This window comes from Coturnix japonica, chromosome 2, assembly GCF_054131305.1.
Source record: "Coturnix japonica strain WE chromosome 2, WE-NBRP24, whole genome shotgun sequence".
Classification (NCBI taxonomy): Eukaryota; Metazoa; Chordata; class Aves; order Galliformes; family Phasianidae; genus Coturnix; species Coturnix japonica.
In genome coordinates, this window is record NC_140664.1 from 98276668 (window position 1) to 98294782 (window position 18115).

At 39.9% G+C, this 18115-nt stretch overlaps 1 protein-coding gene across 2 annotated transcripts in view; it reads right to left on the bottom strand.

Moving 5' to 3' along the window:
• The window catches only part of LOC146762075 (uncharacterized), a 144323-nt gene that overhangs the window by 52487 nt on the left and 73721 nt on the right, over window positions 1–18115 (bottom strand). For both annotated transcript variants that reach the window (XM_085538195.1, XM_085538194.1), the window contains exons 3-5: window positions 15307–15389; window positions 14288–14459; window positions 14006–14132 (exon numbers count right to left, since the gene is read on the bottom strand). In XM_085538195.1, coding sequence (XP_085394321.1) covers window positions 14006–14132; window positions 14288–14459; window positions 15307–15368 — 361 coding nt within the window. In that variant the 5' untranslated portion in view covers window positions 15369–15389. The remainder of the gene's footprint in view (window positions 1–14005; window positions 14133–14287; window positions 14460–15306; window positions 15390–18115) is intronic.

Here is an 18115-nt window from a genome sequence, read left to right on the forward strand (position 1 = left end):
AGAGGATCTTTTGTGAAAAGATGTAAAATTATATGTGCAGGATATATAATTTGAGAATTTACAAAAAAACCCTTTGTCTTTCTAATCAAATTAAACAAGAAAACACTTTTTGAGTCAGTAACAAAAGCAACACAGCACATTAGCCAAAAACTTTGTTAAGCTCTGCTTAGATACAAGTGGAGGAGAGACTTCTGCTATCTTCTCAAAAACAACTAGTTTAGCTGTTAGGGGTGTTAGTCTCACACACATCCAGATTCCCTGTTCTTTCAAGTTCACTGTCACGTTGCCTTTTTCTTAATAGACAGGGCAGCAGGGGGAAGATTAAGCATTTACCAAAAAGACTTATAACAAGGTCTCTTTGGTTGACTTCCAAATGTACTTTTTAAGGGATCAGATGCTTCTTTCTCCACTTCATAATTTCTTTCGGAAAAAGGGAGATTTAATACACCTAGGCAGACATGAGCATGTGTGAAAGTCTTGTCAACTGCTAACGAAGTGTCCTGATGCAGACATTAATTCGTACAGTGCGCTTGTTTTTCTGGGAAGATTAGAGTTTCGCACATGTCCTCCGTATTTTTCCTTGACCTTTGAGGGCTAATTCAACACATATGCTTGATTAATTTCATTATCCTATCCCATCTGCACAAAATGCTCTGTTTGAGCATCTGTAATTAGCCATTTTTTTCATTGCTCTACTCCTATATTCTGCCCATAATGAGATACATAATGCTTTTCTAATGCGCTAGAAATTTTAGGAGGGGGTTCTCAACTGTCAACTTGATTGGCTGTTACTGTACATTCTTTTTGTAAAACGATCCATTCTCTGTCTCTCAAAACCCAGGAAATTATACTTTTCAGACAAACAGCCTTCTTAGCTGCATTTAGTTAATATGTAAAATGTATACATGTTGCCACCATAGAACACATGCATACAGACACACACAGCATATGCCTCACAATTTCCTCTCTGCATGCTTTCCATTTTAGGTGGTAAAATTCAAGCAAAATTCCATAGGACAAACATTACTCTCCAATTCAGATCCGCATGCTTACGATCAATAGAATGGGCAGCCAACACCCAGTCTCCCACCTTACCAGTAGAAAACACGCTATGCTTATGGGAAATACATCTCAGCTTTGCAGTCAGTTGTACACATACAAACCAATGAGGAATACACATGAATTTGCCCTGTAGTGACTAACTCAGATTTCTCCCACATGCATTGCATAAGCAAAGATCTTTGCTTGTCAGAAGAAGAGACTCCCTTTTGAACCGCCTAGCAGAAGCAGAGCAGGGGGACTACTTGTCCTGGTCCAGACCTTCACTGTACATAGAAAGTAGGATAAAAATGCTGGTGGAGAATTCTGGACAGTACGGGCATATTTTCTGTATTATGATCATGAGTAGGGGTAATAGTCTCCTGTTCACAGCTTACCAAGAATCCTCCCTGAAACATGACCTGCTTCAGGCTTCTAACAAGAAAATAACATAGATCTCATTTACTGCAGCTAGATCATGTTTAAGGAATCTCTGCAAAAACCTGTGAAGTTCTTATGATCAAAGGAAGTTCCTCTTGCTAACATAATAAGCATGGAAAATAAAAAGCCTTATTGACTAAAAGCCTTTTCCTTCCATGGAAAATCCATACATGTATAAAAATTTTTAGGAACATGGTTTTTCCAAGACTCTTTAGTGAGTCTAAGACAACACCAGGAGAAAAAATGGGCCCTCTGATTCCCAGAGGCTCGTGGCCCTGCCCATAGATCATGCAAGCAAATGTCTTCTGCGTGTGCTTCAGAAGAAACACTAGTTTGTACAGAAAGTCCTTGTGACCTGCTGAAAAATGCCATAATTTTTGGTAAAGGCAGCAAAGGAATTTAATGAATGTAAAAAAAATCTCCATTCCTCTGAAATAATGACTAAATAGTGAGAAGATTGATTTTGGAGTTTAATGTTTAAACAAAATGACTCATGCTCAAAAATAAAAACCTTTCTCTAATTCTTAATCAGCCCCTGGCAGGATGAAGCGTGCTGTACAAGTTTTCTTGCATCAAACTCTTCTGCATTTACATCACAAATGCTCTAGCCTTCCTCAGGATCAAAACAGGCATCACATCATGATCGAAGACTGCATGTTTACAGCACTGACTCTATCAGTGGTCTCAAAGGAGTGACGGCTTTGCTTTAGTTTAGCCACCTATAAGATGGTCTCAGTGATATTGATTTATTCATCTCTCTCAAAGGGCTTGGATTAGCTGCCTAGGATAATAAATGCTAGACTGCTTCCTGCAAGCAATCCAGCAGATAAGTTTGTAAATACTTGTTTTGCTTTAGCGAAAGCCATGTTAGACCACCTCTTATTTTACTTTACTAGGAGAACTTTTCAGTTGCAGTCAGGTGGAATGTCTCTTTTTATCTTTCTGCTTTCTACTTTTAATGTAACAATCTCTTACAAGAAAAGTTTGTTTAAATGACAATTCTAAAGGAGTAGTATGGACTAATCATTTGTGCATCCCATCTCCTTGCAGTGGAAATTTACACAGTATAAATATTCACCTAACTCCACATCAAGTTATAGGATCTTGGGAAGGTGCCAGTCTGTTCTGCCAATTCATTATCATAAATAAACAACAAGTTTCTCATTAATACCATACACAAGCCAGATCACAGAATCACAGAATCACAGAATTGTAGGGGTTGGAAGGGACCTCTAGAGATCATCAAGTCCAACCCCCCTGCCAAAGCAGGTTCCCTACACCACGTCACACAGGTAGGCGTCCAGGCGGGTCTTGAATATCTCCAGAGAAGGAGACTCCACCACCTCCCTGGGCAGCCTGTTCCAGTGCTCTGTCACCCTCACTGTAAAGCAGATCTTGCACACATTCGTGCAGAACTTCCTATGCTGTAGATTCATCCCATTACCCCTACTCCTGTCATCAGAAATGACATGAATTTAGATCCAGGGTTAATGCTTGTGTTATGCTTTTCCCAAGCAGATTCCCAAATGCAAAGCAGTCTTCAGATTGAGTTTAAAAGAGGGCAAAGTAAGTTGTTCATCTCTGCCACTGCCTTGAGATCTTTGAAACTGCCAAAGGCAATGTTTCAGAAAATAGCATTGCTTCAATTCAATCATGGCTCTCTTTTGTCTGGTCTACAGAAATACCTCTGTCACCAAACAGAGATCATACTTCTCTTTCAGGTCTGAATAACCTCTCACACTGTTTGCCATTCCAAGGAAGTTTTAGTGCTGGCTTCTGTCTGTGCAGTGCCCCTTTCTTTGACATCTGGAATAACCTGCTTCCACTGCATGTTTCTCTTGACTTTCCAGCATCGCTTGCTGCAGTCTGCATAGGAGGAACCTCCGCTAATTCTCATCTCTAACAGAGTCCTAGTTAAGTTTAAGATCTGAATGTTTTTATTTCCTAATCTTATTCTATACGTTTGCCAAAATGCTGTGTCTTTTGGTTTTAAGCATGGTGGGCTGTGTTATGCCACAGAAAGTCTGCTTTGTTAATTTGTTCAGTAATCCCTTTGTTTTCCTCTGGGCTGTAAATAAGGAGTGCAGATGGTACATCTTTCTGTCCTCTTTCTCCCTGTCTCATGCCAAAGGCAGGAGGAAAAGGGTGGGGAATCCATCCACAAAGTAAGACAGGACAAATGAAAAACCTGTGCTAGAGGATGGCACATTTCAGTGCAGCTGATATCTTCAGGAACTAGTTAAGGACAAATGTTTTCTTTTGTGAATCCCTGTAAAGGCAGCTTCACTGTCAGAAGTGAGCTGTTCTCTTTGGCAAAGTAAGATCTGAAAAACAGGAGGAACACCAACAGAAGGTAAAGCATCCAGAAAGAGGGGAGCAGAACTCAGAGAAAAGATTTTTCACTAGTTGTCACTGAGCATTTTGTTTAATATGAGCAAAATTAGCAAGCATTGACCACATTCATCTATTATTATGTATTAGAAGCCCAAGTGTTTGGCATAGTGACTATAAATTGCTGTTTGCACTGATAGCCAAGAGGCAATGAGAATTATGTATATCACACATCAGTTGTTACTCGATGCTGTAATGTGTTAGAAGGCGTTATGCAAGGTGAGTTTCAGACACAAGATATGTAAACCTTAAACACTGGAGCTCAGAGCACTTAGCTAACTTGGGGAGTTAGCATTCAAGTTACAGTAAACCTAGTAGTTGAGGAGTAAAGGAGATAGTTGCCTCCAGACTGTGCTAACAGGTCCATGACAAGCTAGAAAGGCTTTAGAGTTATTATCATTCTCCCTCATTCATAAAAGCACAGCTGAAGGTGGTATATATTACCCTAAAATGCACGAGATTTTATAAAATGTGCCCCAGACTTATAGCAAAGCTTACATCCAGGAAATATATTGGCCCTTTCCTCTCTGTGGCACACCAATTTCTCAGGTCTATCAGCGGCACAGCAGTTTCATAAGGCAAATAAATGTCTGCTGTTGGGGACTTAGGTCTGCTGATCTTTTTCATTTGTGAGCTAAGACAGATCTGAGGCCTGAGTTTAGCTTGATTTCCCTGATACAATGCCCATGCCCCAAAGCACGTTTCATAAAATCCTCTATCAAGCTCAGAAAATCAGTGTTTCCCATCTTGAAACATCAGCATTTCAAGGTGTGCAGCAAAATGAAGGTTGTAAGTGGAAGAAAGGAAAGTATCACCTCCTATTATCTTTAAAGAAAAAGCAGGTATCTCTAGTTATTTTGCTCATTTCTTGACTGAGTGCTATTTATTGCTAAAAAGCAATGTATGGCGATCGCTGTTAATCATGCAGGCATCCTACATTCAGTGCTGTTCTCCTTTAATAGACTAGCAGAACAGGATGAACAGGGCCACACACTACGTATGGCTATGTACAGAGCAAGAGTGATTTCCTCATTTATGCAAGAATAATGACTGGAAATGGGAGGAAACAATCAACTATTATTCAGTGTGACACCAAGATATTAACCACTTATTACACTAGCTAAGCTAAGCAATGTTTGAACAAACATAAGAGTTTATGCTCCAGGATGTGAATGAGCTGCTGATAGGATTTTGAAAGTTTCTATAGAACGGTTCATCCTTAATAGACTGTGAAAATGTTTACACAGGTATCCATCTCTGCACACCCTAAAATGACCCTAAGTCTCCCTCTGTAACAAATCTCAGCTACCTCTGAATCATTATTTTCTTATTTCAAGTGATTCAGTGAGACCTTATCCTGATAATATCAAAAAGATCTTTATGTGCTTTCCTGCCAGTCCATCAGTCTGATGGGTCAATACCCAACTGGCTTTGCCCTCTATTTTTTCTGACATCCGAGTCTTTTCTCATAACAAGTGATAGATCCTACACAACAGACCACATAAAAGTGCTTGGAGAACAGTGCCAGGCCCAGGAGAACACCAATCTCACGTGATACTCATTTGCAATTCTAAAGTCAGTCCTAAAACACTCCGTCAAGGTCTGCAGTTAAGAAACAAGGTGCCCTTGCTGAACATGTAACCCACTGAAAGCATAAGGGACAGGGGGTGATAAAGCATGTTGAATAAATGGCCTCAAAGCAGACTTACAAGCAGATATGCCAACCTAACATAGCAATTCTACCAGTCTACTGAAAATAAACAACAGAACTTAACTGCACACTACTCTCATCTTGTGTCCCCTTTCCTCTTCCTCTCCCCAGCAAAAGCTTCCTCAGAACAAGTTCTCTCTTACTTTATGTAGGAAAAAGTGAATATCTGTCTCCCAAAAACCTCAATTCCTCTCATATCCCTTATTTGATTCTTATTTTCACCTCCTTCACCTGGTGTCCTTCAACTTTTTCAACCATTACAGATTTTCCTCTTACTTACCCACCCTCTACTGACATTATTTTCCATTTCCCAGACTTCCAGACACAAGAACATAATTCTTTTCTCCATCATTTCCTCAACCTGCTGCATCTCATCTCAACCTGCTGCTAAGGCTGTACACGAGGTTTTATGGGGGAAGAGGATGCAATGCTGAGGTACAGAGAAGAGTTAGTGAAAACTGTTGTTTTAGGAAGCTGCAGGGAAAAACCTCAGATTCAGAGAAAATAGTCCAGGTGTCTCTTGGAGCCCTCTGACAACAACTTTCTGGGTCAGGTATTGGACAGACCCACAAATGATGAAGTATTGCTCGAATGGGTGTTCAAAGCAGAGACCATTAAGGAGTGACTGTGCCCTGTTTGAGTTTGTGATCTCAAGGAATGTGTGCCTGGCAAAAAATGGAGTCAGGACCCTGAACTTCAAGAGAGCGAACTTCAGGCTGCTTAAGGAATTGTTAAGTAAGGTTTAGTTTAGATGTCAGGAAGAAATTCTTCACTCAGAGGGTGGTGAGGCACTGTTATACTACAAATACTATCAGGTTTATTTCCATTGGTTATTCAGCATAAGTTCTTACATGAACGAAGGACTAAACCAGTCTACTACAGGGATCCATGATACTGACGACATTCATCCCTTTTCTTCTTTCCTCCCTGTGGCACATCACAGTTTTAAGATTCTTTTACCCTTCTGGCCTTAAGTGACACTGTGATGCATTCTGAAGCTTACTAACTACCACTACATGTAGGGGGATCTCTCCTGACCATTTTCAAGCAGGAAAAGCAAAGAATTAGACCTAGGCATAACTGGCCTTTCTTGACATTCTTGTATCTATGTCTACTCTTTGCAGCGCTGCAGAGCATGAGTTTATTAGCACATGAGCTGCTGCAATTTTAAGTAGTTTTGAAGACTGTTTTGCTGGGTTTTATTAGTAGACTTCAAGTGGTCACAGTACCAAGTCTGCTGGAGTTCAAACAGAATTTGGGCAGTGATTTCAGAAATGTGGTTTGAATTTTGAGCAGTCCTGTGGAGAGTCAAGAGTTGGACACAATAATCGTTGCAGGTTGTTTCCAACTCAGGATACTCTGTGATTCTATGATTCTGTAACTCTTTCTCACTGTATTTGGTGTAGCTGACAAAATAAAGCCATGGTTAAAAAATAAATCAGCTCCAGCAGTCAGAAGCATTGTTATGCATACTCACATCTTGACAGTTTTTCACAGCTTTTCAGTGTAGGAGAAGAGTGCATGCCACTAGAGCTGTAAATACAGCTTTTAGAGAAGGCTCCTGCTACTTTTTTGGCCTACCTGTACTTGAAAAACAAAATGGAGTATGTACATATTGAATCTATGAAGAAGAAGTACAAATGTGCTACAATAAGGAAATAAAGAGTTCAGAAATAAGAGAAAATTAGAACTCAATCTAAGCGAAGGAAATATAAACACTAGAGGAGGCAGTGACGTTTAATATAGAGAGCTGCTTAAAACAAGGATAATGGTTTTGCAAGGAGGTTTTAATTCAAACGGATAATGAAAAAGAAAACAAAGAGGTAATAATCGTCCATTCATCTCAGCACAAATAGTTGTTTCATGATGCATGTGAAGAATTCAGCTGCAACACCACTTGCCAAGCACATAATATTACTATGCATTTGCTTGCAAGGAGGAGTAAGATATGAAGTATAAGTTAAAATATAATTTAAAAAAATAAAACTACCTCTGCTATTAGAGTCTGCAAGACCAGCAACAACATTCCACTGCGCTATTCGTGAAACAGCCAGCAAGAGGTTATAGAAATGTCAAACACAACATCTTCTACAGGAGTTGCTCCAGGCACCCAGTGCCCATGCAAGCTGCCCATCCAAGGCTGGACAAGGAGTGTAATGCAAACCACATCACATCCTTCTGACTGACACCACCGCTGGCTTAAGGAGAACAGCCTCGCTGCACATCAAATCTGATTTTGGTAGCAGTAAGAATAACACAGAAGAGTGGAAGCACCTTTTGTAATGCTTTGGGAAACTGGAGATTTTGAAAATTCAGTGAGATTACTGACTCACCCTTCAATGCACATTAAATAGCTATCATCTTTGCTTATGCAAGCAACAGTCTAATTGATACCTTAGAGGTGAAATGCCTTGTAGTAGACTTGTTCTACTAAAACTGATCCCGTTGCCAAAATAAGTTGGCAGCCTTCACTCACATTTTGCATGATATTGATGTAATGCCTTAAAAGCATCTTGTATTAGTGACCTATTATTATTCATAACTAAGGCTTATTGATTTCTTTGGAAAAAAAATACTGAAATTGTTGGTCCAAGTTCAACAGACCCTCGGTTCTGCAGTTAAAATGCAGCTCTTCTTTGTGCCAGGCAAGTTCCTGACTGTTTGTTCAGCTACTGGTATTCATTTAAACTTTGATATCCAAGCAGTCTTAAAAAATAAATAACTAAGGTTGAAGACATCATGTTAGTGTCACTTACTTCAGTCACCCTGCTTCTTCTTGAGGCCAAAATGACATTGAGAACCACAAGAACTGTGTGTGTCAGTTGTGACAGTAGTAGAAAATCTTTCTACTTAATTCTACACCCAAAAGGTATTAAAGGAAATTGCGCACTGCCTATTGTTGGCACTCTCTGCTGTAACATCTACAGCAATGCAGCGGGAATGTTACCACAGCTGGGTACCTGTTACAGGCTGTAGTGTTTTGCAACCTTCCTGTCTGTTTTTTTTTAGGTTTTGTGAAAAAGTAAATAAAAGTATACAGGTGGCTCTTTGGAGTCACTCCAGAGGTCTGAGACTTGATCTGGGACCTGGTCTCAGACGGTTGCCTGAAGGAGATGATTAGGGAAACAGAGATGTACAACACAAGAAGCAGCAGGGTGATCCTTCCTCTGCCATATACTCCCACCTTCCTCCCAGTTGTTGTTTTTTTTAAGTGAAGATAGATTTTGAATGGGTGTTTAAAACAGCCAGATTTCACAGTTATGGGATCCCACATGTGCTGTTTTGACAACCCAGTTTGCAACCTCCAGTCTAACCCCAGCATGGGTAAGAAATATGACACAGTCATTTAACACTACACATTTTCTCTGTGAATCAGCACATGTATCTAGGGCAAAATTGTTTTGATCCTCAAAGCTACAATACTAGGAGCAGAATACATAGCATCCACATGTAATTCGTTAACCATTTTCGGCTCATGTATCTCTGCCTCTTTGCATAAGGCTGTATCCTTTTACACTTCCATATATTAACTCTATTTTGAAAGGGGGGATTTTATGGTTTTATTTGCTTTTACCACTGTAGGAAGAAAAGAGTAAGCCTCGCACTGTATCTTTAGCCTTCTTCAATGCCTTCAGCAAAACTGCTCTCACAGATTTCTATGTGGCTTCTGCTACTTACTAAGTAAGAAAAAAAACAACATTGCAGATTGCAGGGACTCAAAAGCACTGTATTCTAGTGGGAAGTGGATTATATCAGAGCTAAGGATACCTGTCTCCTCACCTTTTCTTGGCTGTTTGCCTGCTGAGTGACCAAGGTTGAATCATTTTGTCATGTCTCAGTGACCCTATCTATAAAACAGGAACACAGATCCTTCTTGGGAAGTTTTTCTGTTTTCTGTTTTCAGTAGCAAAGGGTTTTACTGTCTATACTCTTCCACTTTTTAATTCAAGACCCCTAAGATAAACAGTAGAGGACCAAATGAGACATGTAAAAAGATCACAGAATAACAAAGACTATCTACTATGATGAAGAAATAGTATAACAAGAAGAAACAGAGAAAGGCAGAGTAAGGAGATGAATTTACCATGCTCAGCATAACTGCATGGTGTTTTGATGGAGGCATAAAGACCTGGGCGTCTCTTAATGAATGTATCAGAACTGCATGCTCATTTATTTTATGGCTTTTTAGTTGCATGTTTTTTGTATTGGCTCAAATATATAAATTTGAAAAACTGATCTGGAAAACTGTAAATCACTTAAACAGAGCACAATAATGATTTTATGTTATTGAAAGTTCCTGCTTCCAATACCAAGACTTCAAAAGATGATTTCTTGCCTTTGGTCACAGAGCATTAGTAGATGTCCAGTTAATGCAAGCAGGGAAAAAAAGGTGACACGTGCACACAAGGTGGTAAGAGATGAAACGTTTACACAAACTGTGCTGGACCTGCAATTACTATATGCATTCTGTGAAAATTTAGGATATTAATGTGAACTGGGATGAACCGTGAAATGAAATATTTGACCAGTCTGAAGAAAAGGAAGCACTTTGAAAAACAGACTGAGAGATGCTCACAGCTCCTACAGTTTCCCAATGTGAAACAACCGAACCTACCTTAACAGCCCAAGCGCTGTGGCTTTGCTAATTAGCTGCCCTTCAGTAGCACACTGCTTAATCAGAACAGCAGCTTTAGAAGTCTCTCGCAGCCTCATAGAAAGGTGTTTCAGCAAAAGCCAAAAAGCTGTAGAGAGATGTATTAAATGTGCTTTTCTTACTTCATCTCGTTAAAAGTATAAATGGAAGAGAGAACTAGTTCACCATCTCCTCTTTCCTGTTTTATTTGCCCCCTCCTGGTCCGTGCATTCTCTGGGGAACCACGCTGGCTTAATTTAATTGTACATGTGAGGGATAAAGAGCTCAGGTTTCAGTGAGACCTCAGGTTGTGGCAACTAGCAGCAGCAGCTGGGGCTGGAGCTGAGATCTCCAGAAGAGCTGCAGGAAGAGTCTGCCTGTCTCAATGGAGCTTAATAGCTTGTTAGTTTACACTCCTCTAAAGAGAAGAGCAGCACTTTGGCAAGTAAAACATCCAGTTCTCATATGGAGACAGTAGCAAAAAAACCTGAAAATAAATAAATAAATAAAGCCCATCGGGTGTGACCAGCAGAAGAGCTGCCAGGAAAATTAAAAATAAATGAACATCCTGTATTTTCAGGTAGCTGCCAGTCTCCTTGTGCCCTGGAAGGACTCCTTCAAAGTACCACAGCAGAAGCCTGAGTCAGAACTACCCTCAAAATGAAAGCAAACTGGGCACTGTCCAGAGTCTGGCCCCATGACAGTCACTTCTCTCTCATCATCTCTGCCATCGGAGCTGACAGATGCTGTGCGCTGAGGCCCCAAAAGGAACCATGCTAGTTACAGTGCAACAAGGCAGGTAATACAGTCACATTTTATACTTTTGAAGCCAGCTACATGGCTGCCAACCCTTTAAGTAGAGTGCAGAAGCTTTGCTAATAGGGATGCTTAGAGCTAGGTTTTTGAAATGGCTCTCTTTTGACTCATGTCGTATACACCGGATTTGCTTTTACGCCATTCTGAATCTCTCCCTCAAGTCTCAAAACTTCCACAGATTATCCTTTGCCTTTGGATGTGGAGTTTGATTGCTTGCCCAATTAACACAGGTGGGTGGAAAATAACAGACCCAAATCCACAAAGTGGAATAATTACCAGAAAAAGATATCTGAGGATCCCTAAAGACTTCGGGGAGAGTTGTGGGAAGCAGAAAACTCACACACCATGCATGATGGTATGAATGGCCTGTGGGAAATAAACCTTCAGTAAGTCAGCATTGCCAGTTTTCTCTCATTATACTGTATTTGGCATGGCTTCCTATCCTGAGTGCCTCTGAAACAGAAAACCCCAGATAGGAGCAAGGATTAGCTGAACTGCACTACCAGAAATCTGACATACTTTGGGATGCAACAAGCTCTGGAGTGATGTAGCTGTTGCAACACCCACACAATGAGCAGGGCTCCATACAGTGGGCAGAACGGAGGTGGAAAGAGAAAGTGAGTAAGGAAGAGGTGGGCAGCAGTGCCAACCATTTAAACAGAAGCAGCTGTCAGCACTACTTCTCCACAGGACCTCACATGGCTTGCATGGACGGCACCGCTTGGTAAGCATGTTCTCAATGATTTCTCACCTAGAGAGAATTCTGATGAGGAGGAAGATGGGGAGATCCCAATGCAGCAAATCCCCTTTTTCTCCTGCAGACAGTGTCTGTAAGCTGAAGATCTAGCGTTGATAATAGTAAGTGAGGGTACATCTAGTTCAAGCACAGCATGAGGGTTTCAAAAGCTGGAGACAACTAGCCAAATTCTAGAAAATTCTCTGTCAAGATCTGAATATTTTAACCAGAGTAGGAAGAAGCAAAAAAAAAAAAAAAAAAAGCCACCTGATTTTCTCTAAGCCACTCCATCTGTATGGCTGAAATGCTTTAGATAAAAACAACATCCAGTGAACGTGAAAAAAGGAAAAATTCTCCTCTGAGGACTGGTAGTGTAAGTGCACAATCCAACTATTATTATATCAGCACTACCATCATGATTGGCATGTCTCAATATACCTACCTTATGCAACTACTTCAAACATAATAAAATACCATTACTTTCAGGCTGAAAAGGTTATTTTTGTTACAGTCTAGATGCTAGTTCACTTAGTCCATCCTATGAGAGATGTTACGTGAAAAAGTAGAGATTATTACTGAGATAACCCCTCTGTCAGTCCTTATAGAGAGCTCCTCTGAACTAGTCCAAAAATAAGATTACCCAGAGGCTTTAATGAACTATACTTAATTGATATGTGGTATTAACTGCACCCTCATAAGAGAGATAATATCTTTTCCTCAGACATGTATCATTCATATCCTCACATAAATCTAGTGTTTGTCAAATGTGCCCATTTATATCATCTTACAAAATGTCAGACAGATCAGTCCTTTCTCCAGCTTCTAATTTCGTGATATAATGGATATGTACATTCACTGTTGCCAGGTAGCAGATCTCAGCCTCAACAACATTATTCTTTCCAATTTCCACACTAATTATTGACAGATTATACAATATTAATTAAGAATAGCCTGAAAAAGCATGCCTCACTGCTAAACATAGGGATTATCTGGCACAGCAAAGGAAGACGAATAGTCATTGTGGGGAAATGTGAAGATTTGATTGAGGCACAAATGTACGGAGGAACTTTTAGGACTTTGGAGCGTCTTTCTCTTTGCAACAAGCAAGTTCAAGAGAAGGCTTAACTCCAGCCCTTTCTCCATTCCAGCTGTCTCACGAGAGCAGGGTAAAGACATTCACTGTGGTTAGAAATAGTCAAAGCCAGGACAAATGACAGAATAAACCCCTACATCTGGATGGCCCAGCAGAGCAGCACAAGTAGCTGAGGAAGGGACAAAGTCATCAGGCTCAGCTTCTTCTGCATAAATCCTTTTAGTGCCATCCAAACATTGGACAAAATCTTTCCAAAGTAGAAGAAAGACAGGACATCTCTGAGTCAGTGTTTTTGAATTGGCTCTGAACAAGTATCCTAGACTTTGCTCATGCTGAGGGTCGTGTGGAGCTTCTGCTGGCACTAGTGCATGTCTGCAACCACAATATGTGCAACAGGCCTCCCTGTCTGTGGGGACCAGTATTCCTAAGGAAAGCTTTGCAATACTGAGGTGAGTAAGAGAAAAGGGAGACATGCTATGCTTGGCAACAGCAGGTGAGAGGACCGTAATCCTTATAGTAAGTAAACTGCAGAGCCTCCCTTGAGGCTGATGATAAGATTCCCCTGGGGGTCAGGTGTCAGCTCTTTGCAGAAAAAGAGTCTGGTCTGTACTTTTGGAAAAAGAGCATTAATGTTAAGTAATACGAGGTTCAGCATCTGCTATGGATAAACATTTGAAAGGTACCAGTCCTGAGAAACTTATTCCATGAGACTGCAAAAAAAGCATCTTAATTCTCATACTATTTGCTGAACACAGAATTGTGGGAGTGAAAAATTCACACAGTATTAATACGAAAGTGAATGACTGTTTCACAGCATCTCATAAATATACAACGAGCAAAGTTTCTGAGCTGATACTATTTCAAAGAGCTGCCATCCAGCTGTATGAACACTCATTTGCACACATATGTAGATCAAAGGACTCTCTCTGCACTTGGCGATTTTTGCAATGTCTGCCTACCACAAAACCTTTTCCTGAGTTGGTGTTGTAACTCACTGTCATATTTCCAACAGGTGAGATCAAAGGGCATCAAGTTGGAAAAAAACTGAGAATTCTCCATCTACCTATTCACACAAACTGCTTCTATAACCAGAAGAAACAGAAGGCCAAATAGGAGACGAGCTTCTAACAAGCAGCAGCCACCCACCTGTTGGATGCAATGAGAAAGTTCTGTCTGATTCTGCACAGGTGAAATGCTGGCGATGACATACTCCCTGTGAAAAGGTGTGCATGCTGATGCTTGCTTTGCCCATCTGCTCTGTCCAGTTTCTTTCCTATTTCCAGACACACAAAACCAGGGATTATTGATTTTCAGGCTATACTGCAGGCTCTGATTATTCAGTGAGGTCACAAGGGGTTAACTAGAGGGTTGATTTGTTGTTGTTCAACAGCTAGAAAAATTCCTAGCAGCCAGTCCAACCTTGCTTACCTTATGTACACCTGGAGGTTCTGGAACAGGAATGCATTTTCTTGTCTGCAGCACCTCAGAGTTAAAGCCCTCCTCTTCAGTACCAGAAGTTTTCAGTTCCCACTCATACCAACAGGATTCTGAGGGCACTGAATGTTCAACAGAGGCTCCTGGCACCTTCCAGAAGGTTGTCCTGGAAGGACAAAGACAGGCAAATGTGAGACTGGTACATTGAATGCTTTTTCTACCTCCCTCCTGAGAGAAAGTATTCCTTTTCATGTTGTCCCTTTCATTATATTTCAAACTGCACGCAATCTTTCCATAGTAAAACGTCTTCACCTGCAGTCAAATCATTTAAATATTCAACATTTTTTTAGATCCATATCTTTGATGTCTATAGAGGCCCATTCAAAAGCCTGAGGGGTCTTTGTCATTAAATGGGGCTCTACAGATGAGCACTGGCATCCAGTAGGCCTTCTCAAGAAAACTGCTGTCATGCAAGCATCGTATTAGGATTAAAAACAAAACCCTCTCAGAATCTTATCTGGGCTTGAATTAATATCTTGCACATCCCACTTCCTGTTTGTTCTGTGCACCCTAGCTGCAATGTTCCTAATCTCACGCTGTTTCTGTAATTGTGTTGAAAAAGGCCATCAGATTCAGAGCACTGTTTCCCATATTTCTGAATTACATTTATAGACGAAGGCACTCCAGGGTACAGCACACGCTTATCTTCCTGCACTTTAAAACATGGCAGGGGTACTGCAGTTCTGGACGAAAGATGCATTAGCAGAGTCATGCAGTGACAAATTGCATAACACCTGCTTTTACTGGGCTTCATTCTCGTCTGCTATTAGCCTCTGCTTTCATGAGCAATGTATTTCACACGCAAAAGAGTGAAAGAAAGCTTGGCTAAGGTAGGGTTGTAAATAAATGCCAGTATATTAAGTCAAAAAAGCTTTAGAGAATGTCAGCATCAACAGCTAGCAACACACAGAAGAGTGAAAAGGCAAAGTTTACACAAACAAGACTGGTGGTACCTGAAGCCACATGTCACTCCATGCAGCACCACTGGGCAGAGGCTTGTGTCTGTCACCGCCATCAGGTTGCTGACTCACAAAACCTAATGCACAGGCCAGATAGGATAAGAAAACAGCTGTAAAAAAGGAGCCAAAAATGAACATGCACATACATTAATAAATAAATAACTAGGATTGAAAGAAGGAAAAAGAACAGAGGCGGATCTGGATGAAAGAGGATAGAGAACTAGCTAAAAAAAAAAAAAAAAGGGGGGGGGGGGTGGGCTAGAATTTAAAAATAATAATCAAAAAGGTAAGAAAGAGTGACAGGTCCCTAATATTTAAGTTGAGCTTTTTCCAGAAAGCAACTGGAAAAAGAGAAGCAATGAATAAATATTTTAATTACAAGAGGAAAACTACACATGCCAGTCACTTCCCCTTTTCCCCATCCATAAGACATAGATAACTGTACTTACAAATCTCTTTAATTACCATAAGGGACAGGACATACAGGATGGCAAAGCATCCTCTGATGCTATAAAGAGGGAGTTAGCAACATGAAAATATAGAGGATGGGCATCTGGCTGCCCATTTTGCCTAATAAGCATCTCTGCATCTCTCAGAGCATTCTGTGAGGTAAGCTGCTGGCTTCAGCAATATTGTTATGCAAGGTGAAGGAAACAGTACTATATTCAAGGCAATGGCCTAGAACCCAAAGAATTCAGTTTTAGCTTCAGGTCTGCTACAGATTTCTTATTGGCTTTGATTTAGCCATTTAATCTTTCTGCACCTCAGTTATCCCATTAGGAGAATCACGAGATAACCCTTTTAACTCGCACAAGTGTTGTAGGTACATTCAAGTTGCTGAGAGCTCTGATACTAAGATGATTTAGGTTATAAGAATACATAAGTGTATTAGGAGCTCTGTAGCTAGCTGATTCCTATTTCATAACATCTTCTAAAACTGGCTCATGGAGTTCTTAATCCATAGATAAATGCATTTTAATCCCCAAATCTAGTCAATGGCACTGCTTTCCTTCATGATCAGCACTCACACATAAAGAAATCTATCTGTCCCAAACTATCTGGATATTATTGGGTTAAGAGAAGCCAGAAAATGGGGGAAATGAGATAAAAATCATAAACACAATTTAAATCATTCATAATTCACTAGTGTTTCAGGCAGTGTATTTAAACTTCCCATAAGTCAATCTTCGCATAAATTTGCACATGCAAAATGTCAGTCATGTCAATTGAATTTTATAGTTCAGAGGCCAGGCTATGAAAATTGTACTTTAAAAGATTAAAGTTAGTTTCAAACTGAACTACAAACACAAGAATTTGTTTTGCAATGCATAAAGTAAGCATGTTTTTTATAACTGTAGTTGATCTCAGTTTCACAAAAGCAGCAAGGATCATGAGAAACGCACACTCCAGAACAAAGAGGATATAAATTACAATGAGAAGAATATAACTAGTAAAAACACTGAAGCAAAAGACCACATTGTGTTAGATATGAAGAAACCTGTCAGAGATGAAACTTCAGTCTGAATGCAGTGAACTTACTGAAGTAAGTGTATCGCTTGTGTAGTATGACTAATGCAATCATCCTGTCCATGTGACTTGACAAGAGCTTTCTGTAGGTGAGATTTAAGGTGAGAATTTAATAACATCATTGAGCTAGAGCTAATGTCATCCGGCACTTTAAATCTCTCAGATGGAAAGTTATCAGCAGATAAAAACCTTTTGTTGAGTTCAGTTAGTGATTCAGAGAGGTAAATCTGCTGAAATAGAATGACTGAAATGAAAGGTAGTGTTAACATTCATGCTTTTGCAATAAAGAATGAATTTAGGAGATCAGGAAGGCAGGTGCATAGAACCCAAGATAAAGCAAAGCACAGCCTGGGCAGATGCTGTTTTAGACTTATTTACCTCCACCTTTCACTTTAAAACATAAAAGAAGACAAACAAAAAAGAGAAAAATGCAAAAACAAACAAACAAACAAACAACAAATGCTATCACTTCAGTAATTCACAACCAAGTGTCTTTTAAGTAGGTAATCAGCTAATATTCGCCTCGTTGTCTGTAGCCTTTGACGCAGACAAATGCCCATGTGGTAATGGTATAAAACAATAAAGCATACTTCATCTGGAAACCTAAATAAGCCATAAACTGTGAAGAATGAGTGAACTGGGCTCTTATTTCATAAATCATTAGTTCCATTCTAAGGAATCATGACTTCTAGCCTTTCTGCAACCTGGATTTGACAGCAAAGCTTTATCAGACTATAAGAGGAAAGATGAAATAACACCATCAGCATTTCAAAAATGAATGAGGAATTTTCGAAATGAATGACTGAGCTTTTTTTGTGAGGAGACATTTAGGCCTGAGCATAGCACCAATAGCAAAAGCAAACAAAGAAAAGAGAAGCCTTGGAAGCGTTAGCAATTGAGGGCATGGTTGGGTGACAACACAAAATAAGCAGGGCATAACAGAGATAGAACAATAATGGCCTGGAGGCCCTTCTGAAAACTTTCCATCATCTTAATATCCTTGAATATCTTTCCAGAAGTTTTTAAAGTTACCTCCACCTTGAATTCTTACAGTCAGCTCATTTAGTTTAATAGAAAGAATCTTTGAGACAGAAATAGTATTCAGAGTGAATTTGCAATTTATTAATACTGATTTTATTTGATACTTGTTTTTCTGTATGAAAGAAATGCAGGGTCTTCATCAAGCTTGACATGAGAAAAGCATCTGATGAAACACTATATGATGTTTATAAAGTAGGTGAAGTGCAAGGAATTAAATGAGTTTAAAAAGGAAGTT